Below are 24,108 nucleotides of genomic sequence, written 5' to 3' on the forward strand. Positions count from 1 at the left end.
AACATCATATTGTTATCGGTGACCCGCTGTCAGAAATGAGGATGAGGATGAAGAGTGTGGTTAGTAACCTGGAGGAGAAAAACTTTTCACTGTAGCAGCCTTGATTTCACTGTATTTACTATTATTATTGCACGCATTTTGTGTACAATTACCATGGCCGCACTTGACAAAGGACTTTGCAAAATTACCTTTTTTGTCTCCAAGTATATCCAAGACCACGTCGTAAATGATCCAGCAGTTGTGACAGGCAGGAGTGACCAGTTCTGCAACCATACTGAACTGGGTTGTTCTACTGCTGCGATTTCATGTGATTGGTAATATTGCTTTTTGAAACCTCGAAGATCTTAATATAGTGGGACGTTAGGTCTGTCGTTCTGTATTTTTTCCGTTGCTTTACTGCTACCTTAGTGGAGTGGGGCAGTATCAGTGGTTTTAATAAATGCAGTATGGTTCCAGTGCCTAGGCTTCTTTTCCGTAGAATATTTCAGTCTCGTAATAAGGTTTTGCAGCTCTTGACGAATACTGAGTTCTACAAATCCTGACTTGGTGCGGAGTGAATGACTTCAAGGAAGTCAAGTGGGGTTAGCGTTAAATCAGATATTAGGAAGATGTCTGCAGCATTTTGTATCTCATTTATGAAGAACTCATTAGAGTCATTCATCTTAAGACTGTTTAGTAGCTCACTGAACTGAATTGAGTCATACTGGCACTTAAATATTTCACAAATTTATTTGTTGTCGTCGATGTACATCCCGTCTCTTGTCTCTGTTGTTATTCACCTGGCTTTTGCAAATGAGAAGTATTTTGGATTTTTCTCAAATATCACGTTTTTTTTTTTAGCTCCCTCTGTCTCTCCTGAACTCTGTATAATGTTTTTAATATGATCTCAACATTTTATAATTCTCTATCCAGTATTACTTTTCGTTATGCAGAGAGTCTGCGGCTTTCAAGGAGCTTAATTACTGACCGTCTTCTCCTATAGATGACACGCCTCTTGCTTTTCAACCTTCACCCTCTCTTCCTCCTCTGCCTGTTTGTGCCAGAATTATGCTTCTGGTTCTATTGAGCTCATCCTCTCGATATAATGGTTTATGTCATTTATTATATTGTTTTCCCAGCAAATTTCAGCATGCTCATGATTTATTTTTGTTAAAGTTAAATTTGTTGACCTCACCCTCATGGTCTGAGTTTACTGTATTCAACACTAATATTTTAAATCAAGTCTTCAATATTAGTGAATATAAGGTTTAAGGTATTTTCCAGTCTAGTCATTATTTTCTGGCATAAGGCGAATTTGTCGCAGTCTTATTGGTTCCATTGTTTAAAACTGATCATCTAACCTGGCTTCTGAGATTCTTTCTGCTATTACAGTCTTTGTTACAGTCTTCCATGTTAGGTATCTTAAACTGAAGTTTCCGAGCAATAGTATATTTGGGGCCGGGTTTGACAGGTCTTCAAAACAATACTCGACTTATAAAAGTTCTCTGAACTACTGAAAAGTTGTATCTTGTTGTTTACACTCAGTTACAATAACTAGATTTAAATTTTCAATTTTAACCAACAGAGATTCGACCACATCATTCGTGGTATTAAATAACTCGGTTCACATTACAACCAATTCCCTCCTTGTTGTCTGTTTTTCTAGTTGCATCTGAGTAGACTCTACCCAAGAATCCTTATTTCATTATCAAAGTAGCCTTTTACTTGGGTTTCCATAAAGGCAGCAAATGTTGCATGCGACTCAATGAGATCACTGATGAAGAGTATTTTGTTGTTGTTGCTGGGTTTTAGACTCTGTGTTCAAAAACAAATGATGTTTTGTTGTTTGTCTCCGAGCTGGGGAGCTTTTTTGTTGGATTCAATATCTGTGGCTCTGGTGAGGCAGCTGCAGTGGCTTCGTTCCCAGCCCTGGATGGTTCCTAGGTGGTGATATATTCTTGCCATTTGTTGCCATTCTCTTTCATTCCCGGGCATTAAGAAATCGTTGCTGCCTACAGGGTTCTAATTTTTATGTTCAGTTTAATGTTCATGTTGCCTTATATGCCTCGGTCTCTTCACATTTAATGCCGGGAAATTTTTCTCTCATATATTGAGTCATTGTGCATTTTAGGGTTGAAGTATGTGCAGGTCTTGGATTGATATATTCGTCTTTTTTTTAAGAGGGTGCAACATTTTCTAGAAGGGTCATATCGATACACCATTTCTTTTTCCAGTTGGTTTATATTGGCTAATTCTACAGGCATAGTGTCAACACACTTTTTATGGTCCTGTTTTATTGTGTCAGTTTTGGGGACCTTTTCAGTTTGACTGTAGCTAACTCCTGTACTACTAAATCTGTAATCGTGGCCGTGATAGAGGCTATAACCGAAACCGGTCTGTAATAGATTTTGTAACTGATTCGGTCTGTATCCGAATCAGTACCAGTGCTGGAGGTCTTGATCCCGGTTACATATACTTCTTCATGTTGGTCTGTATTCATACCCGGGTCATCTGCTGGACTTTAAATAGTTTGAATATTGTTATTTATGACTTCACATGTCAGCGCTGAGGTCGCCGCAGCTTGAGTTTATTGGCTCCCTGTTCCTGTAACTGTTTTTTCCTCCCATATTGTATATATCTCAAACAGATTATTGAAGAGAAGCTCTGTATCCTGATTATTATTCACCATCCTCCTTACTATTGTCTTAAATTCTGCCAAAGGCACCATAACCTTATTGCAAATCCAGAAGCATCTTTATACATTAATGTCATTTATGGAAACAGAGCATACTCTTCTTCAAGAAATATGGTGTTTACATAAATGTAGGTCACATGTAATTCTTCTTTATTTCCCCAGGATCCACTTCTTCCACAAGTATTCCTGTATACCATCCTGTCAGTATACTATCAATCTGGGTAGTCCAAAAATCCTGATTTTAGCTGAAGCGAACCTTATCATCTGGCAACTCTAGCCATGTGAATGTAGATAAATTAGACACATGTGCAACTCTTGGGTATCTTTATTTGAGGAAACGTTTCGCCACACAGTGGCTTCATCAGTCCATACAAAGGAGAATCTTGAAGAACCTTAAAGATTCTCCTTTGTATGGACTGATGAAGCCACTGTGTGGCGAAACGTTTCCTCAAATAAAGATACCCAAGAGTTGCACATGTGTCTAATTTATCAACATGTCGGTTCTCTGAACCATTCATCTACAAACATGTGAATGTAGTTTCCTAGTGACGTGTTCTACTGACTAATGCTCCACTATTTTAAGTTACTCTGTTTCACACTGTTTGTTGTTCCTTAGACAGGCAGGGGTGTGAGAATTACTCGTTCTGTTAACTAATGCTCCACTTGATTTCTTTTGACTTGTATTTTTCTACCATATATACTTACATATTATTTTAGGTCACTATGTTCCAGTACTATTTTGTTCTCTTATATGAAAGGACAATCAGTGTTTCTGGCAGCTCATAGTACCCTTCACTAATTACTCTGTAATATTCTTTTAAATATATTCAATATGATCTCTCAGTTCATTATACTGACTACTGCTACTATTGTTATTTACACTCAGATCTGATAGTTCAACTCATCTGATTCCTGTGACATCTGGCAGCACTCATTGGATATTTATCCACCAGATTTTTAACTCAGAGGGTTAGCCAGCGCGTCACCGAGAACTGTCTTATTTCCACCCACACCAGTCGACTAACACCCAGGTACCTACTTACTGCTAGGTGAGCAGGAACAGCAAGCGTAAGGAAACAGGTCCAACGTTTCTACCCACGCCTGGGCTGAACCATGGTCACTCATGTGTGAGGCGAGTGCGTTGCCAACCGAGCCGTGGATCGTTTGCAAGATAGTTTTTTATACTTAAATAGAATCACTATTGAAACCTCGTTATATATCTATACCCTAATCACTCACTATATGATGATTCAATCATCAGTACCATTATAGGCCTAAGTGGCACCACCTTCACGCCTCTCTTTAAACTTTCCTTTGCTAAATTCAGTTTTCTAGGTACTTTCATAAGTTGAGTATTTCACTCTGACAGATATAATAAAATTCACTAATAAATCTTCCTCACTGCCTCTCGGTAACTGATCACAATATAACAATAACCTAAACACTGTATATCGGTTAACTTTCTCGTACTTTCCAACACTTCTTTGAAAATGTGTTACCTGGCCCCTTGTGAGATACACTGTCTGGCCAGTACTGTTGATACAGACACCCCAAGACTCTAGGTGTCTCAGTCTCACAAGTGACTTTTAGGGAACATTTCCATGGGCATACTGAAGGACCTGCACGAAAAATCTCATCAGCATGCACTAACATGGACTGACTTACTTGAGGCTTAGAATATGCTACTAGAAATCTCCTGATTCTAGTCAAGTAATCTAGATTCCTCTTGCAAGTATTCAGATGATATAAGCAACTTCTTCAACTTAGGGAAGATCTTTAATCTATGGAGGTTTCCTTAACTATTATATGTAAGAAGCTACTAGCTTCTGGTCTAAATTCTAGGGACAATTTCTCAACAATCTTTACCACAAATTATCTGATTGTTGTGCGTGGGCTTGCTTCTTAACCGTACGCTAACTATTCCTGCGTTTTTCCTCAGTATTTAGTGGCCACATAACTAGTGAGAAAAATAGTAACATGTATCACAAAGGAGTCTGGGGCAGAGACTTGTATTCACGTTTCGTTGGGAAGGTCTCTCAAGGACGTTGTTGACAGCCAGACAACTATTTTGTAAACTGCGTGGACTCTGAGGTATCTCGTAGGGAGCTGTTGACGCCACGGGTGCTTTTTGGACTCATTAAATATCCACCAGTTTATTAGTTTTATCTCAGTGCTTGGAATTTTGTGATAAAAGCATTGATCTTACTGACCCTCTCTCTCTCTCTCTCTCTCTCTCTCTCTCTCTCTCTCTCTCTCTCTCTCTCTCTCTCTCTCTCTCTCTCTCTCTCTCTGTTCTACATTCATTCTTCCATCACAGTTACTTTACGTGTTGACATATGGAGGTGCCACAGTAACGGCTGTGGGAACACATTGGTTTTCCTTGGAACCCCACTATAGTAAACACTTTATTCCGTTGATCTCAAAGCGCAATGATATTTGTTGTGTTTTTATAAATGTGTAGATGCACTTTAGAGGCTGACCATCATGTTTTCAAGCTCTCTGTCTCAAATTCAGGCAGAAAATAGCTCTTTGTGCGGAGCTTAAACGCACATGTGACCAACTGTCACCATATCTTTCACATCAGCCTTCACGGTATACCTTTAACTATATCCTTTGATGGTCTTCTCTCGTAGCCCGGACCTAGGCCAGGCTTGTCTAGTGCTTGCTGACCAACCACGCTGTTGCCGCTGTTATTGATCCGGGAGAAGTAATTGTCTAGTTTCCTCTTGAAGACTTCTACACTTGTTTCAGCAATGTTTCTGATGTCTTTCAACAAGATGTTAAGAAGTCTGGGACCACGTATGTAGATAAACATAACAGAGTTAAAAGAGTATCAATAAGAAAATGATGATTTATGATGAACACAGTGGATTTTAAAGTGATACGAGATTCACTGAGACAGCAGAATCACCAACATATCCATCCTCTTCCTTTATCGGCTGACCTTCCCCATCCTCCCTATTTCCACAACTGTCTCTTCCCTTTCCCCCGTACTTCCTATTTTAGTTGTGTCGTCTAAGCAGGTATTTTACAACGCAACCGCAGCTCATCCAGTGAGCAGTAGCGCAAGAAACAGCATTACAGAAGTCTCAGTGGGTCGTTGTCACACTTCACTCAACATTGTTACATCATTAGGGAGGAATATTAGTCATTTTCTATTTAAGAATTTCTTCTTATAGTTTCTGTACACAGTACAGGAAGGAATACAATCTCAAAAAAATTATTTCTTGTTGCCGCTAAAAAAAAAAATAAAAAATGTCTCTAAAGACAGTTTCTTCATCTAGTCTATGGAAAATGTGGATACAAGTTCAAAATATTGCATACCTTATCATTAATAATGGAGGTGTCTCTGAGAGTTGACTGTTTTGTCACAAAGATATAATGCTCCAGTGTATGGCCCTGACTCTGTCCACACACCAGTGTATGGCCCTGACTGTCCACACACCAGTGTATGGCCCTGACTCTGTCCACACACCAGTGTATGGCCCTGACTCTGTCCACACACCAGTGTATGGCCCTGACTCAGTCCACACACCAGTGTATGGCCCTGACTCTGTCCACACACCAGTGTATGGCCCTGACTCTGTCCACACACCAGTGTATGGCCCTGACTCTGTCCACACACCAGTGAATGGCCCTGACTCTGTCCACACACCAGTGTATGGCCCTGACTGTCCACACACCAGTGTATGGCCCTGACTCTGTCCACACACCAGTGTATGGCCCTGACTCAGTCCACACACCAGTGTATGGCCCTGCCTCTGTCCACACACCAGTGTATGGCCCTGTCTCTGTCCACACACCAGTGTTTGGCCCTGCCTCTGTCAACACACCAGTGTATGGCCCTGCCTCTGTCAACACACCAGTGTATGGCCCTGACTCTGTCAACACACCAGTGTATGGCCCTGACTCTGTCAACACACCAGTGTATGGCCCTGACTCTGTCCACACACCAGTGTATGGCCCTGCCTCTGTCCACACACCAGTGTATGGCCCTGACTCTGTCCACAAGCCAGTGTATGGCCCTGACTCTCTCCACACACCAGTGTATGGCCCTGACTCTCTCCACACACCAGTGTATGGCCCTGACTCTCTCCACACACCAGTGTATGGCCCTGACTCTCTCCACGCACCAGTGTATGGCCCTGACTCTGTCCACGCACCAGTGTATGGCCCTGACTCTGTCCACGCACCAGTGTATGGCCCTGATTCTGTCCACACACCAGTGTATGGCCCTGACTCTGTCCACACACCAGTGTATGGCCCTGACTCTGTCCACACACCAGTGTATGACATGACTCTGTCCACACACCAGTGTATGGCCCTGACTCTGTCCACACACCAGTGTATGGCCCTGACTCTGTCCACACACCAGTGTATGGCCCTGCCTCTGCCCACACACCAGTGTATGGCCCTGACTCTGTCAACACACCAGTGTATGGCCCTGACTCTGTCAACACACCAGTGTATGGCCATGATTCTGTCAACACACCAGTGTATGGCCCTGACTCTGTCAACACACCAGTGTATGGCCCTGACTCTGTCAACACACCAGTGTATGGCCCTGACTCTGTCAACACACCAGTGTATGGCCCTGACTCTGTCAACACACCAGTGTATGGCCCTGACTCTGTCAACACACCAGTGTATGGCCATGATTCTGTCAACACACCAGTGTATGGCCCTGACTCTGTCAACACACCAGTGTATGGCCCTGACTCTGTCAACACACCAGTGTATGGCCCTGACTCTGTCAACACACCAGTGTATGGCCCTGACTCTGTCAACACACCAGTGTATGGCCCTGACTCTGTCAACACACCAGTGTATGGCCCTGACTCTGTCAACACTCCAGTGTATGGCCCTGACTCTGTCAACACACCAGTGTATGGCCCTGACTCTGTCCACACACCAGTGTATGGCCCTGACTCTGTCCACACACCAGTGTATGGCCCTGACTCTGTCCACACAGCAGTGTATGGCCCTGACTCTGTCCACACACCAGTGTATGGCCCTGACTCTGTCCACACACCAGTGTATGGCCCTGACTCTGTCCACACACCAGTGTATGGCCCTGATTCTGTCCACACACCAGTGTATGGCCCTGACTCTGTCCACACACCAGTGTATGGCCCTGACTCTGTCCACACACCAGGGTATGGCCCTGACTCTGTCCACACACCAGGGTATGGCCCAGACTCTGTCCACACACCAGTGTATGGCCCTGACTCTGTCCACACACCAGTGTATGGCCCTGACTCTGTCCACACACCAGTGTATGGCCCTGACTCTGTCCACACACCAGTGTATGGCCCTGACTCTGTCCACACACCAGTGTATAGCCCGGACTCTGTCCACACACCAGTGTATGGCCCTGCCTCTGTCCACACACCAGTGTATGGCCCTGCCTCTGTCCACACACCAGTGTATGGCCCTGCCTCTGTCCACACACCAGTGTATGGCCCTGCCTCTGTCCACACACCAGTGTATGGCCCTGCCTCTGTCCACACACCAGTGTATGGCTCTGCCTCTGTCCACACACCAGGGTATGGTCCTGCCTCTGTCCACACACCAGTGTATGGATCTGCCTCTGTCCACACACCAGTGTATGGCCCTGACTCTGTCCACACACCAGTGTATGGCCCTGACTCTGTCCACACACCAGTGTATGGCCCTGACTCTGTCCACACACCAGTGTATGGCCCTGACTCTGTCCACACACCAGTGTATGGCCCTGACTCTGTCCACACACCAGTGTATGGCCCTGACTCTGTCCACACACCAGTCTATGGCCCTGACTCTGTCCACACACCAGTCTATGGCCCTGACTCTGTCCACACACCAGTCTATGGCCCTGACTCTGTCCACGCACCAGTCTATGGCCCTGACTCTGTCCACGCACCAGTCTATGGCCCTGACTCTGTCCACGCACCAGTCTATGGCCCTGACTCTGTCCACGCACCAGTGTATGGCCCTGACTCTGTCCACACACCAGTCTATGGCCCTGACTCTGTCCACACACCAGTGTATGGCCCTGACTCTGTCCACACACCAGTGTATGGCCCTGACTCTGTCCACACACCAGTGTATGGCCCTGACTCTGTCCACACACCAGTGTATGGCCCTGACTCTGTCCACACACCAGTGTATGGCCCTGACTCTGTCCACACACCAGTGTATGGCCCTGACTCTGTCCACACACCAGTGTATGGCCCTGACTCTGTCCACACACCAGTGTATGGCCCTGACTCTGTCCACACACCAGTGTATGGCCCTGACTCTGTCCACACACCAGTGTATGGCCCTGACTCTGTCCACACACCAGTGTATGGCCCTGACTCTGTCCACACACCAGTGTATGGCCCTGACTCTGTCCACACACCAGTGTATGGCCCTGACTCTATCCTCACACCAGTGTATGGCCCTGACTGTCCACACACAAGTGTATGGCCCTGACTCTGTCCACACACCAGTGTATGGCCCTGCCTCTGTCCACACACCAGTGTATGGCCCTGCCTCTGTCCACACACCAGTGTATGGCCCTGCCTCTGTCCACACACCAGTGTATGGCCCTGCCTCTGTCCACACACCAGTATATGGCCCTGTCTGTTCACACACCAGTGTATGGCCCTGCCTCTGTTCACACACCAGTATATGACCCTGTCTCAGTCCACACACCAGTGTATGGCCCTGTCTGCCCACACACCAGTGTATGGCCCTCCCTCTGTCCACACACCAGTGTATGGCAATGTCTGTGCACACTCCAGTGTATGGCCCTGTCTCTGTCCACACACCAGTGTATGGCTCTGCTTCTGTCCATACACCAGTGTATGACTCTACCTCTCTCCACACACCAGTGTATGACTCTGCCTCTGTCCACACACCAGTGTATGGTCCTGTCTGCCCACACACCAGTGTATGGCCCTGCCTCTCTCCACACACCAGTGTATGGCTCTGCCTCTGCCCACTGACCAGTGTATGGCCCTGCCTCTGTCCACACACCAGTGTATGGCCCTGCCTCTGTCCACACATCAGTGTATGGCCCTCTCTCCACACACCAGTTTATGGCCTTGTCTCTGTCCACACACCAGTGTAGGGCCCTGTCTGTCCACACACTCGTGTATGGCCCTGTCTCTGTCCACGCACCAGTGTATGGCCCTGTCTCTGTCTACACACCAGTGTATGGCCCTGTCTCTGTCTACACACCAGTGTATGACCCTGTCTCTGTCTACACACCAGTGTATGGCCCTGTCTCTGTCCACACACCAGTGTATGGCCCTGTCTCTGTCTACACACCAGTGTATGACCCTGTCTCTGTCTACACACCAGTGTATGGCCCTGTCTCTGTCCACACACCAGTGTATGGCCCTGTCTCTGTCTACACACCAGTGTATGGCCCTGTCTCCGTCTACACACCAGTGTATGACCCTGTCTCTGTCTACACACCAGTGTATGGCCCTGTCTCTGTCTACACACCAGTGTATGGCCCTGTCTCTGTCCACACACCAGTGTATGGCCTTGTCTCTGTCTAGACACCAGTGTATGGCCCTGTCTCTGTCTACACACAAGTGTATGGCCCTGTCTCTGTCTACACACAAGTGTATGGCCCTGTCTCTGTCCACACACCAGTGTATGGCCCTGTCTCTGTCTACACACCAGTGTATGGCCCTGTCTCTGTCCACACACCAATGTATGGCCCTGTCTATGTCTACACACCAGTGCATGGCCCTGTCTCTGTCTACACACCAGTGTATGGCCCTGTCTCTGTCTACACACCAGTGTATGGCCCTGTCTCTGTCCACACACCAGTGTATGGCCCTGTCTCTGTCCACTCACCAGTGTATGGCCCTGTATCTGTCTACACACCAGTGTATGGCCCTGTCTGTCCACACTCCAGTGTATGGCCCTGTCTCTGTCTACACACCAGTGTATGGCCCTGTCTGTCTACACACCAGTGTATGGCCCTGTCTGTCTACACACCAGTGTATGGCCCTGTTTCTGTCTACACACCAGTGTATGGCCCTGTCTCTGTCCACGCACCAGTGTATGGCCCTGTCTCTGTCCACACACCAGTGTATGACCCTGTCTCTGTCTACACACCAGTGTATGGCCCTGTCTCTGTCCACACACCAGTGTATGGCCCTGTCTGTCTACACACCAGTGTATGGCCCTGTCTCTGTCTACACACCAGTGTATGACCCTGTCTCTGTCTACACACCAGTGTATGGCCCTGCCTCTGTCCAGACACCAGTGTATGGCCCTGTCTCTGTCTACACACCAGTGTATGGCCCTGTCTCTGTCTACACACCAGTGTATGACTCTGTCTCTGTCTACACACCAGTGTATGGCCCTGTCTCTGTCCACACACCAGTGTATGACCCTGTCTCTGTCTACACACCAGTGTATGGCCCTGCCTCTGTCCACACACCAGTGTATGGCCATGTCTCTGTCTACACACCAGTGTATGGCCCTGTCTCTGTCTACACACCAGTGTATGACCCTGTCTCTGTCTACACACCAGTGTATGGCCCTGCCTCTGTCCACACACCAGTGTATGGCCCTGTCTCTGTATACACACCAGTGTATGGCCCTGTCTCTTTCTACACACCAGTGTATGGCCCTGTCTCTGTCTACACACCAGTGTATGGCCCTGTCTCTGTCTACACACCAGTGTATGACCCTGTCTGTCTACACACCAGTGTATGACCCTGTCTCTTTCCACACACCAGTGTATGACCCTGTCTCTGTCTACACACCAGTGTATGGCCCTGCCTCTGTCCACACACCAGTGTATGGCCCTGTCTCTGTCTACACACCAGTGTATGGCCCTGTCTGTCTACACACCAGTGTATGACCCTGTCTCTGTCTACACACCAGTGTATGGCCCTGCCTCTGTCCACACACCAGTGTATGGCCCTGTCTCTGTATACACAACAGTGTATGGCCCTGTCTCTTTCTACACACCAGTGTATGGCCCTGTCTCTGTCTACACACCAGTGTATGGCCCTGTCTCTGTCTACACACCAGTGTATGACCCTGTCTGTCTACACACCAGTGTATGACCCTGTCTCTTTCCACACACCAGTGTATGGCCCTGTCTGTCTACACACCAGTGTATGGCCCTGTCTCTGTCTACACACCAGTGTATGGCCCTGTCTCTGTCCACGCACCAGTGTATGGCCCTGTCTCTGTCTACACACCAGTGTATGGCCCTGTCTGTCTACACACCAGTGTATGGCCCTGTCTGTCTACACACCAGTGTATGGCCCTGTCTCTGTCCACACACCAGTGTATGGCCCTGTCTCTGTCCACGCACCAGTGTATGGCCCTGTCTCTGTCCACACACCAGTGTATGACCCAGTCTCTGTCTACACACCAGTGTATGGCCCTGTCTCTGTCCACACACCAGTGTATGGCCCTGTCTGTCTACACACCAGTGTATGGCCCTGTCTCTGTCTACACACCAGTGTATGACCCTGTCTCTGTCTACACACCAGTGTATGGCCCTGCCTCTGTCCACACACCAGTGTATGGCCCTGTCTCTGTCTACACACCAGTGTATGGCCCTGTCTCTGTCTACACACCAGTGTATGACTCTGTCTCTGTCTACACACCAGTGTATGGCCCTGTCTCTGTCCACACACCAGTGTATGACCCTGTCTCTGTCTACACACCAGTGTATGGCCCTGCCTCTGTCCACACACCAGTGTATGGCCCTGTCTCTGTCTACACACCAGTGTATGGCCCTGTCTCTGTCTACACACCAGTGTATGACCCTGTCTCTTTCTACACACCAGTGTATGGCCCTGCCTCTGTCCACACACCAGTGTATGGCCCTGTCTCTGTATACACACCAGTGTATGGCCCTGTCTCTTTCTACACACCAGTGTATGGCCCTGTCTGTGTCTACACACCAGTGTATTACCCTGTCTCTGTCTACACACCAGTGTATGACCCTGTCTGTCTACACACCAGTGTATGACCCTGTCTCTTTCCACACACCAGTGTATGGCCCTGTCTCTGTCTACACACCTGTGTATGACCCTGTCTCTTTCCACACACCAGTGTATGGCCCTGTCTCTGTCTACACACCAGTGTATGGCCCTGCCTCTGTCCACACACCAGTGTATGGCCCTGTCTCTGTCTACACACCAGTGTATGACCCTGTCTCTGTCTACACACCAGTGTATGGCCCTGTCTCTGTCTACACACCAGTGTATGGCCCTGTCTCTGTCTACACACCAGTGTATGGCCCTGTCTCTGTCTACACACCAGTGTATGGCCCTGTCTCTGTCTACACACCAGTGTATGGCCCTGTCTCTGTCCACACACCAGTGTATGGCCCTGTCTCTGTCTACACACCAGTGTAGTGCCCTGTCTCTGTCTACACACCAGTGTATGGCCCTGTCTCTGTCTACACACCAGTGTATGGCCCTGTCTCTGTCTACACACCAGTGTATGGCCCTGTCTCTGTCTACACACCAGTGTATGGCCCTGTCTCTGTCTACACACCAGTGTATGACCCTGTCTCTGTCTACACACCAGTGTATGGCCCTGTCTCTGTCTACACACCAGTGTATGACCCTGTCTTTGTCTACACACCAGTGTATGACCCTGTCTCTGTCTACACACCAGTGTATGGCCCTGTCTCTGTCTACACACCAGTGTATGGCCCTGTCTCTGTCTACACACCAGTGTATGACCCTGTCTCTGTCTACACACCAGTGTATGGCCCTGTCTCTGTCTACACACCAGTGTATGGCCCTGTCTCTGTCTACACACCAGTGTATGGCCCTGTCTCTGTCTACACACCAGTGTATGGCCCTGTCTCTGTCTACACACCAGTGTATGGCCCTGTCTCTGTCTACACACCAGTGTATGGCCCTGTCTCTGTCTACACACCAGTGTATGGCCCTGTCTCTGTCTACACACCAGTGTATGGCCCTGTCTCTGTCTACACACCAGTGTATGACCCTGTCTCTGTCTACACACCAGTGTATGACCCTGCCTCTGTCCACACACCAGTGTATGGCCCTGTCTCTGTATACACACCAGTGTATGGCCCTGTCTCTTTCTACACACCAGTGTATGGCCCTGTCTCTGTCTACACACCAGTGTATGGCCCTGTCTCTGTCTACACACCAGTGTATGACCCTGTCTGTCTACACACCAGTGTATGACCCTGTCTCTTTCCACACACCAGTGTATGGCCCTGTCTCTGTCTACACACCAGTGTATGACCCTGTCTCTTTCCACACACCAGTGTATGGCCCTGTCTCTGTCTACACACCAGTGTATGGCCCTGCCTCTGTCCACACACCAGTGTATGGCCCTGTCTCTGTCTACACACCAGTGTATGACCCTGTCTCTGTCTACACACCAGTGTATGGCCCTGTCTCTGTCTACACACCAGTGTATGGCCCTGTCTCTGTCTACACACCAGTGTATGGCCCTGTCTCTGTCTACACACCAGTGTATGGCCCTGTCTCTGTCTACACACCAGTGTATGGCCCTGTCTCTGTCCACACACCAGTGTATGGCCCTGTCTCTGTCTACACACCAGTGTATGGCCCTGTCTCTGTCTACACACCAGTGTATGGCCCTGTCTCTGTCTACACACCAGTGTATGGCCCTGTCTGTCTACACACCAGTGTATTGCCCTGTCTCTGTCTACACACCAGTGTATGGCCCTGTCTCTGTCTACACACCAGTGTATGACCCTGTCTCTGTCTACACACCAGTGTATGGCCCTGTCTCTGTCTACACACCAGTGTATGGCCCTGTCTCTGTCTACACACCAGTGTATGGCCCTGTCTCTGTCTACACACCAGTGTATGACCCTGTCTCTGTCTACACACCAGTGTATGGCCCTGTCTCTGTCTACACACCAGTGTATGACCCTGTCTCTGTCTACACACCAGTGTATGGCCCTGTCTCTGTCTACACACCAGTGTATGACCCTGTCTTTGTCTACACACCAGTGTATGACCCTGTCTCTGTCTACACTCCAGTGTATGGCCCTGTCTCTGTCTACACACCAGTGTATGGCCCTGTCTCTGTCTACACACCAGTGTATGACCCTGTCTCTGTCTACACACCAGTGTATGGCCCTGTCTCTGTCTACACACCAGTGTATGGCCCTGTCTCTGTCTACACACCAGTGTATGGCCCTGTCTCTGTCTACACACCAGTGTAGGGCCCTGTCTCTGTCTACACACATTACGTTTTATATAATTTACATCTCCATACAAACCATACTGTCAGATATACTTATAAACTAACTATAGTTTAACATTAACAGCGTCTTGCAATCTGCTGATCCTGTCACTTTCTCTGTAAATATATGTTTAACTTGATAAATTTCATTATGATGGATCTGCTAGTTCCTATCTGTACATTTCTACTTCAGGTTCGTTTGCTAGTTCCTTTCTGATAATGTTTTTTAAGCTTCTGTGTGAAAAACCAAAGTTATACTCAGCATTCCCTTTATTTAATGCTTGTTTAGCTAATTCATCAACTTCTTTCATGCTTATAGAGGCTTATGTGAGAGGGAATCCTCTAAAGCTTAAGTATGATACCTTGCTTCATAATTTGTGTATATATGTGCCTGTCTTCATATACAAGAATGCTACATTCAGGTCTCAGGGTATTTACAACAATTAATAAGGGAAGAGAGTCAGTTACAATTACAGTGTGTGGGGTCGTAGTTTATACTAGCTAGAGAGCAACAAGTATGGTAAACAGCTAAGGTTGTAAGGTGGAAGCCCAGATAGTATTCTAATGAGCCTCTGTATTACTTCTTGGGATGATAGGTGAGCAGAGTAACTGCCGCGGTGGCGGGAAATGCTGCTGTCTTAACGTGATACTGTTTATGAAGACTAAATGTTTGTGTGTGTGTGTGTGTGGATGTTATTTGAATCCATCTTCATTAACTTGTCCCATGAATTATATGATCTAGTAATTCTTTCGAGACAACATTGTTTTGATCACTAGGCAACTCACTCCTATCATGACATTTATTTCCCGTCAGTGGTTGGTTCGTCAGCTGATTGGTTTGAGTTGCTGAACTGGCAATCGACGATGATATCCGGGTGCCATGGTGATGCTCGTGACACTCTGATGGTAATCTTCTTCTCTTGTGCAATATTAACTGCTTACTTCAGTCATACAAAAACTGCTTGTTGCTGTTTGAAGCGTATTGTGTACCATCCATACCTTGGTACTCGCCCCATTCACAGTGCGTCCATAGAAGCAGCAGCAATAACAGCATCAGTAACACCAGCATTAATGCCACTAGCATCACCAGTAATCCCTGTCAACACCATCATCATAATCACCACCAGTATCACCACCAGGCAGTGATGTATCATTAGGTGATAAAACTTATCTGTAGATCTTTTTTTATCGCTTGAGCTGCATGTGTTATGCACTTATGGGATCCGATATAGCTAACTTCAAACAGGCATCCATCGTTTTCACTGTTTATAGTTATTCTCAGTTTGGATCATTGCGCTGCACTAGTGGGTGGAAGGTCATCCTAGCTTCAGATCGCGTATCATACACTCGTAGGTCTTTGTCTAATTGTAACCAACATGGCTAATCCTGGACTGTGTGTGATGCATTCAGTTTTAGCTCAGTATTTTCTATTTCTCTAACATCTCTTTAAATATTTCAGAAAGTCTGGAGTCTTTGAGATGTTTTGTAATACATATTCTGTGATGAATTAGACACTAACACCTGGGTATCTATATATGAAAATATTTTCTCCAGTCACTGGCTTTATCAGTTAAGTACAAAGGTTATTTGGAGTCAGTAGATGATGAGATAATCAGTCCCTCAATTTTGAAGGTATTCACTATCATAGTCTTCATAAATATAAAGTGCAGCAGTTGAAAACATCACCATAAGTGGGACCCACTTATGGTGATGTAATAGAGGTTAGCAAACAAGGTGTAGAAGCTATCCTCTGTACAAATATTTCATGGTGTTGTGTCAGACAAATATGAAGACTGGTTTATCATACCGACAAACTTTGTTTGATCTTAGCCATAAAGCCTAGAAGCAACATGTGCAACACCTGCTTATCTGCATTTTGAAGACGCATCGCTAAGCACTGTCTTTATCAATTCAATACAGAGGTTATTAATTGGAGACCGTAAAAGGTAATCAGTCCCTCAGCCTTAAAGGTTTTCACCTTCGTTTTCCAAATAAAAATACCCAGGCGTGCATGTGTCTAATTCATCAACTTGTTGGTAGTTAGGTAAGACACATGCAACAGTTAGGTAGCTTTATTTCGAAACGTTTCGCCTACGCAGTAAGCTTCTTCAGTCGAGTACAGAAAAGTTGATAGAAGCAAAAGAGACTTGAAGACGATGTAATCAGTCCATTACCCTTGAAGTTTTGAGGTGGTCAGTCCCTCATTCTGGAGAAGAGTATTGTTCCTAACTGTTGCATGTGTGTCTTACCTAACAACCTGTCGGTATTTTATACCATTTTAATATCTTTTTGGTAATAGATTCAGTTAATATGATTCTTCTTTGCCTGTAGAGACAGTAGTTTTTTTTCTATTTTCATAATTTCCTCTTGTTTCGTCATGATATGTGTCTAGCTGCTAGCACACTTCTAGTGCCACTGAGCTCATTTTCTAGAAGCACTGGTATAAATTCAAGTTACTTACATTATCTTCTCAGCTTGTGTGTGTGTAAGGTCATGATTTACTTGTAACCATTTCATGTTTATTACTGAAAGTGAATTTGTTCAGTGCATCCTCATGAGGGTTTGTTTACGGCTGCTCAAGCCTGGGAGGTCTGCCAGTCCGAGTTTCCATTACGTTGTGATGCATGTTTGGTTTTGGATACCATTATTTTCCATACCCATAAGGTTAAGAATATTGTTCAGTCTTGTGGGCTATACTATCAGACATTGTAAGGGCGACTATGTCAAAGAAAATCTCGATCGTTTATATGTCTCTGTTCCATTAAACTCCAAGCTAGAACTGTCTGGTATAACAGTAGTTGTTCCGGTCTTATATTTTCTGTGCCTCAAGGTCTCTGTGGAACATACACATAAAACTGAAAAAAATTAAAACGATAAATAAGTTAATCTTACCAAAAAATAGTGTTCGAGTCCTGTAACATTCTGGTATAAACTTTATTTTCTACGATATTTCTAAAATGAATAATCGTGACGACAGCATTTGACGCGATGACGTCATAGGGATCCTAAAATAGTAAGTTCAGTAAGATAATGTTTGGTGGAAGCTATGTAAGGTTTTCAAAGCCGTGTTCAGTTATCACTGTCTGAAGGTTTTCAAAGCCGTGTTCAGTTGTCACTATCTGAAGGTTTTCAAAGCCGTGTTCAGTTATCACTATCTGAAGGTTTTCAAAGCCGTGTTCAGTTATCACTATCTGAAGGTTTTCAAAGCCGTGTTCAGTTATCACTGTCTGAAGGTTTTCAAAGCCGTGTTCAGTTATCACTATCTGAAGGTTTTCAAAGCCGTGTTCAGTTATCACTATCTGAAGGTTTTCAAAGCCGTGTTCAGTTATCACTGTCTGAAGGTTTTCAAAGCCGTGTTCAGTTGTCACTATCTGAAGGTTTTCAAAGCCGTGTTCAGTTATCACTATCTGAAGGTTTTCAAAGCCGTGTTCAGTTATCACTATCTGAAGGTTTTCAAAGCCGTGTTCAGTTATCACTGTCTGAAGGTTTTCAAAGCCGTGTTCAGTTATCACTATCTGAAGGTTTTCAAAGCCGTGTTCAGTTATCACTGTCTGAAGGTTTTCAAAGCCGTGTTCAGTTATCACTGTCTGAAGGTTTTCAAAGCCGTGTTCAGTTATCACTGTCTGAAGGTTTTCAAAGCCGTGTTCAGTTATCACTGTCTGAAGGTTTTCAAAGCCGTGTTCAGTTATCACTGTCTGAAGGTTTTCAAAGCCGTGTTCAGTTATCACTGTCTGAAGGTTTTCAAAGCCGTGTTCAGTTATCACTGTCTGAAGGTTTTCAAAGCCGTGTTCAGTTATCACTGAAGGTTTTCAAAGCCGTGTTCAGTTATCACTGAAGGTTTTCAAAGCCGTGTTCAGTTATCACTGTCTGAAGGTTTTCAAAGCCTTGTTCAGTTATCACTGTCTGAAGGTTTTCAAAGCCGTGTTCAGTTATCACTGAAGGTTTTCAAAGCCGTGTTCAGTTATCACTGAAGGTTTTCAAAGCCGTGTTCAGTTACCACTGTCTGACCTTTCAACTGTGCAAATTTCTCTCTAACTTACAGGCTCCTCAAGGGAGGTTCCTTGATGTTGGTGAGGGGCTCTTGATCTAGGGAATTGGATCTGTGCTCCAGTTCCCTGAATTGAGCCTGAATGCCTTCCCTTCCCCCCCCCACATGCGCTGTATAATTCTACGGGTTTAGCGCTTCCCCATGATAATAATAATAATCTCTAACTTACATTCCTCTTCTTCGCCATTATTATACTGTTACTCTTATTATATTATAATAATTACTATTATTATTATTATCGTTGTTACTATTATATTTGTTCTTATTGTTATTCTTCCTATTATTATTATTATTATTATTATTACATTCATTGGGCGAGAAGCAGTAAACCAGTAGGAGTCCTACTGTGTCTGAGAGAGCAGGAAGCAGTCAGGTTTGATCCCCAAAAAAGGGTAGAATAGGTTTTATTCCTAGGATCAAGAGCCCCTTCCCCGGCATCCTCACTGAAATCAAGGCACCTCCCCGGCATCAAGAGCACCTCTCCGACATCAAGAGCACGTCGCCGGCATCAAGAGCACGTCGCCGGAATCAAGAGCACGTCGCCGGAATCAAGAGCACGTCGTCGGCATCAAGAACACGTCCCCGGTATCAAGAGCACGTCGCCGGCATCGAGAGCACGTCTTCGGCATCAAGACACCTCCCCGGCATCAAGAGCACCTCCCCGGAATCAAGAGCACATCCCCGGTATCAAGGCCCCTCACCGGCATCAAGAGCACGTCCCTGGCATCAAGAGCACGTCGCCGGCATTGAGAGCACGTCGCCGACATCAAGACACCTCCCCGGTATCAAGAGCACCTCCCCGGAATCAAGAGCACCTCCCCGGAATCAAGAGCACATCCCAGGAATCAAGGCCCCTTACCGGCATCAAGGAACTCCCCAGCATCAAGAGCACGTCGCCGGCATCAAGAGCACGTCCCCGGCATCAAGAGCACGTCGCCGGCATTAAGAGCACGTCCCCGGCATCAAGCTCACGTCCCCGGCATCAAGAGCACGTCGTCGGCATCAAGAGCACGTCCACGGCATCAAGAGCACGTCGCCGGCATTAAGATCACGTCCCCGGCATCAAGAGCACGTCGCCGGCATCAAGAGTACGTCCCCGGCATCAAGATCACGTCCCCGACATCAAAAGCACGCCCCCGGCATCAAGAGCACGTCGTCGGCATCAAGGCACCTCCCCGGCACCAAGGCACCTCCCGGCATCAAGGCACCTCCTCGGCATCAAGAGCACCTCCCCGGAATCAAGAGCACCTCCCGGAATGAAGAGCACATATCCGGCATCAAAGCCTCCTTCCGGCATCAAGGCGCCTCCCCGGCATCAAGAGCACGTCCCCGGCATCAAGAGCACGTCCCCGGCATCAAGGTACCTCCCCGACATCAAGAGCACGTCCCTGGCATCAAGAGCACGTCCCCGGCATCAAGAGCACGTCGCCGGCATCAAGATCACGTCGCCGGCATCAAGAGCACGTCCCCGGCATCAAGTGCACGTCCCCTGCATCAAGATCACGTCCCCGGCATCAAGAGCACGTCTCCGGCATCAAGAGCACGTCTCCGGCATCAAGAGCACGTCCCCGGCATCAAGATCACGTCCCCGAAATCAAGATCACGTCTCCGGCATCAAGATCACGTCCCCGAAATCAAGATCACGTCCCCGGCATCAAGAGCACGTCCCCGGCATTAAGATCACATCCCCGGCATCAAGATCACGTCCCCGGCATCAAGAGCACGTCCCTGGCATCAAAGGCACGTCACCGGCATCAAGAGCACGTCCCTGGCATCAAGAGCACGTCCCGGCACCAAGAGCACGTCGCCGGCATCAAGATCACGTCGCTCGTATCAAGAGCACGTCCCCGGCATCAAGTGCACGTCCCCTGCATCAAGATCACGCCCCCGGCATCAAGAGCACGTCACCGGCATCAAGATCACGTCCCCGGCGTCAAGAGCACGTCCCCGGCATCAAAAGCACGTCCCCGGCATCAAGGCACCTTCCCGACATCAAGAGCACCTCCCCGACATCAAGAGCACCTCCCCAACATCAAGAGCACCTCCCCGACATCAAGAGCACCTCCCCGACGTCAAGAGCACCTCCCCGGCATCAAGGCACCTCCCCGACATCAAGAGCACCTCCCCGACATCAAGGCACCTACCTAGAGGGGGTCTGTAACATTCCCTCATCCCTTGTGAGCTGAGCTTTACATTCTGTGGCATCTAATTAGACTCTACCTGGTAATCCACACTGAATTATGAAAGGAATCTATAATACGAACCTCTGAAAACGTTCTAAACATTACGTTCGACTCGAAGAGGAATCCATAATAATAAAAAAAAACGTTTTGATGCTTGTGTTTGACTTAAAACTATGTATGTTTGCAGTACTAATGACGTTTTTTTTTTACGCTGGTGTTTTTTGTCCCTCTGTTGACATTAATGTCTCAAGCTCTGAAGTTGCAGTTATTTTAGTTTTCAGTTCAGTGCTGCTCCGAGGTGGTCGTATATTCACATCATTTCTTGTCATCCCTAATTGCTTTCTGACACTCGAAACAAATCTGTGGTTGATATGACTGTAAATACCAGTGTTGAGATTCACGTGTTTTATTTCGATTCATGTTCATCATGTAGCATACCGTAGCCGGTCACATGACAAACGGACACTTGTCCGTCAAACATTTGATCAAAGAAAAAAGTTTGGCCGAACGGGCATTCCGCCGACTGCCGTTTGGCCGAACGGATAATTTGTTAATGTTAGGTTAGGTGAAGAATGTCAGTTCGGCCATATGTTCATTCGTGTAGCATACAGTACAGTGTATGTTATATAGTATACAGTACAGTGTGTCATGTAGTATACAATACAGTGTATGTCACGTATACAGTACACTGTATGTAATGTAGTATACAGTACAGTGTATGTCGTGTATTATACAGTACAGTGTACGTCATGTAGCATACAGTACAGTGTATGTTGTGTATTATACAATACAGTGTGTGTCGTGTAACAAACAGTATAGTGTGTGTCGTGTAGCATATAGTACAGTGTGTCATGTAGTATACAGTACAGTGTATGTCACGTATACAGTACAGTGTATGTCATGTAGTATACAGTACAGTGTATGTCATGTAGTATACAGTACAGTGTATGTTGTGTATTATACAGCACAGTGTATGTCGTGTATTATACAGTACAGTGTATGTCATGTAGTATACAGTACAGTGTATGTCATGTAGTATACAGTACAGTGTATGTCATGTAGTATACAGTACAGTGTATGTCATGTAGTATACAGTACAGTGTATGTCATGTAGTATACAGTACAGTGTATGTTGTGTTTTATACAGCACAGTGTATGCTGATTATACAGCACAGTGTATGCTGATTATACAGCACAGTGTATGCTGTTTATTATACAGCACAGTGTATGTCATGTAGTATACAGTACAGTATATGTCATGTAGTATACAGTACAGTGTATGTCATGTAGTATACAGTACAGTATATGTCATGTAGTATACAGTACAGTATATGTCATGTAGTATACAGTACAGTATATGTCATGTAGTATACAGTACAGTATATGTCATGTAGTATACAGTACAGTGTATGTCATGTAGTATACAGTACAGTATATGTCATGTAGTATACAGTACAGTGTATGTCATGTAGTATACAGTACAGTGTATGTTATGTAGTATACAGTACAGTGTATGTCATGTAGTATACAGTACAGTGTATGTCATGTAGTATACAGTACAGTATATGTCATGTAGTATACAGTACAGTGTATGTCATGTAGTATACAGTACAGTGTATGTCATGTAGTATACAGTACAGTGTATGTTATGTAGTATACAGTACAGTGTATGTCATGTAGTATACAGTACAGTGTATGTCATGTAGTATACAGTACAGTGTATGTTATGTAGTATACAGTACAGTGTATGTCATGTAGTATACAGTACAGTGTATGTCATGTAGTATACAGTGCAGTATATATCATGTAGTATACAGTACAGTGTATGTTATGTAGTATACAGTACAGTGTATGTCATGTAGTATAGAGTGCAGTATATATCATGTAGTATACAGTACAGTGTATGTTATGTAGTATAGTGTACAGTGCATGTTATGTAGTATACAGTACAGTATATATCATGTAGTATACAGTACAGTGTATGTTATGTAGTATACAGTGCAGTATATATCATGTAGTATACAGTACAGTATATATCATGTAGTATACAGTACAGTGTATGTTATGTAGTATACAGTACAGTGTATGTCATGTAGTATACAGTGCAGTATATATCATGTAGTATACAGTACAGTGTATGTCATGTAGTATACAGTACAGTGTATGTCATGTATACAGTACAGTGTATGTCATGTAGTATACAGTACAGTATATGTCATGTAGTATAATATACAGTGTATGTCGAAGTGTTGTTTCTTATTTATCAAAGAACCGAGACATTTGGCCAGTCCTCCAGGGACGTACGTTGATGGGACTGAGGGAATCTCGATTAATTTCCTCACCTTCCTTGGATCGAGCCTGCCTGCAGTTCCCCAGGCTGATATTCGACCCCTACAGGTTTAAGGCTTCTCTCTAGAGCTAAATAATAATACTGGACGTCTAAGAACCCCTTGTGACACTTCTTTGGTCATACTGTTGTACTGGGTGGTGGTTTGTGTATGATTTTCTTTGTATATTTTGTGGTATAGTTGGTGTGCAGGTTACTAACCGGTTTCTTGTGGTCTGTGACCCGACACAGGAGCGGTGTGTGGCGTCGTGGGATTCCTGATCATCAATGTGACGGTGGTGATGGTTGTCAGGCAGTACTCACATAGACGCGCCCGCAGACGACGACTACTGGAACTACAGTGAGTGTACTCACCTATTTGTGGTTGCAGGGGTCCAGTCATAGCTCCTGTTCCCGCCTCTTCACTGATCGCTACTAGGCCCTCTCTTTCCCTAATCCATGAGCTTTATCAAATCTCGTCTTAAAACTACGTATGGTTCCTGGCTCCACTATATCACTTTTCAGACTATTCCACTTCCTGATAACTGTATGACTGAAGAAATACTTCCTAACATCCCTTTAACTCACCTGATTCTTCTAATTGTGACCCCTTGTTTCGGTGTCCCACCTCTGGAACATCCTGTTTCTGTCCACCTTGTCA

General features: G+C 45.9%; 1 protein-coding gene across 1 annotated transcript in view; it reads left to right on the top strand.

The window, feature by feature from the left end:
• The window catches only part of LOC128685929 (uncharacterized), a 458,247-nt gene that overhangs the window by 419,855 nt on the left and 14,284 nt on the right, over positions 1-24,108 (top strand). The window contains exon 4 of the mRNA XM_070083404.1: positions 23,700-23,808. Coding sequence (XP_069939505.1) covers positions 23,700-23,808 — 109 coding nt within the window. The remainder of the gene's footprint in view (positions 1-23,699; positions 23,809-24,108) is intronic.

Source organism: Cherax quadricarinatus, chromosome 9 (genome assembly GCF_038502225.1).
Source record: "Cherax quadricarinatus isolate ZL_2023a chromosome 9, ASM3850222v1, whole genome shotgun sequence".
Lineage (NCBI taxonomy): Eukaryota > Metazoa > Arthropoda > Malacostraca > Decapoda > Parastacidae > Cherax > Cherax quadricarinatus.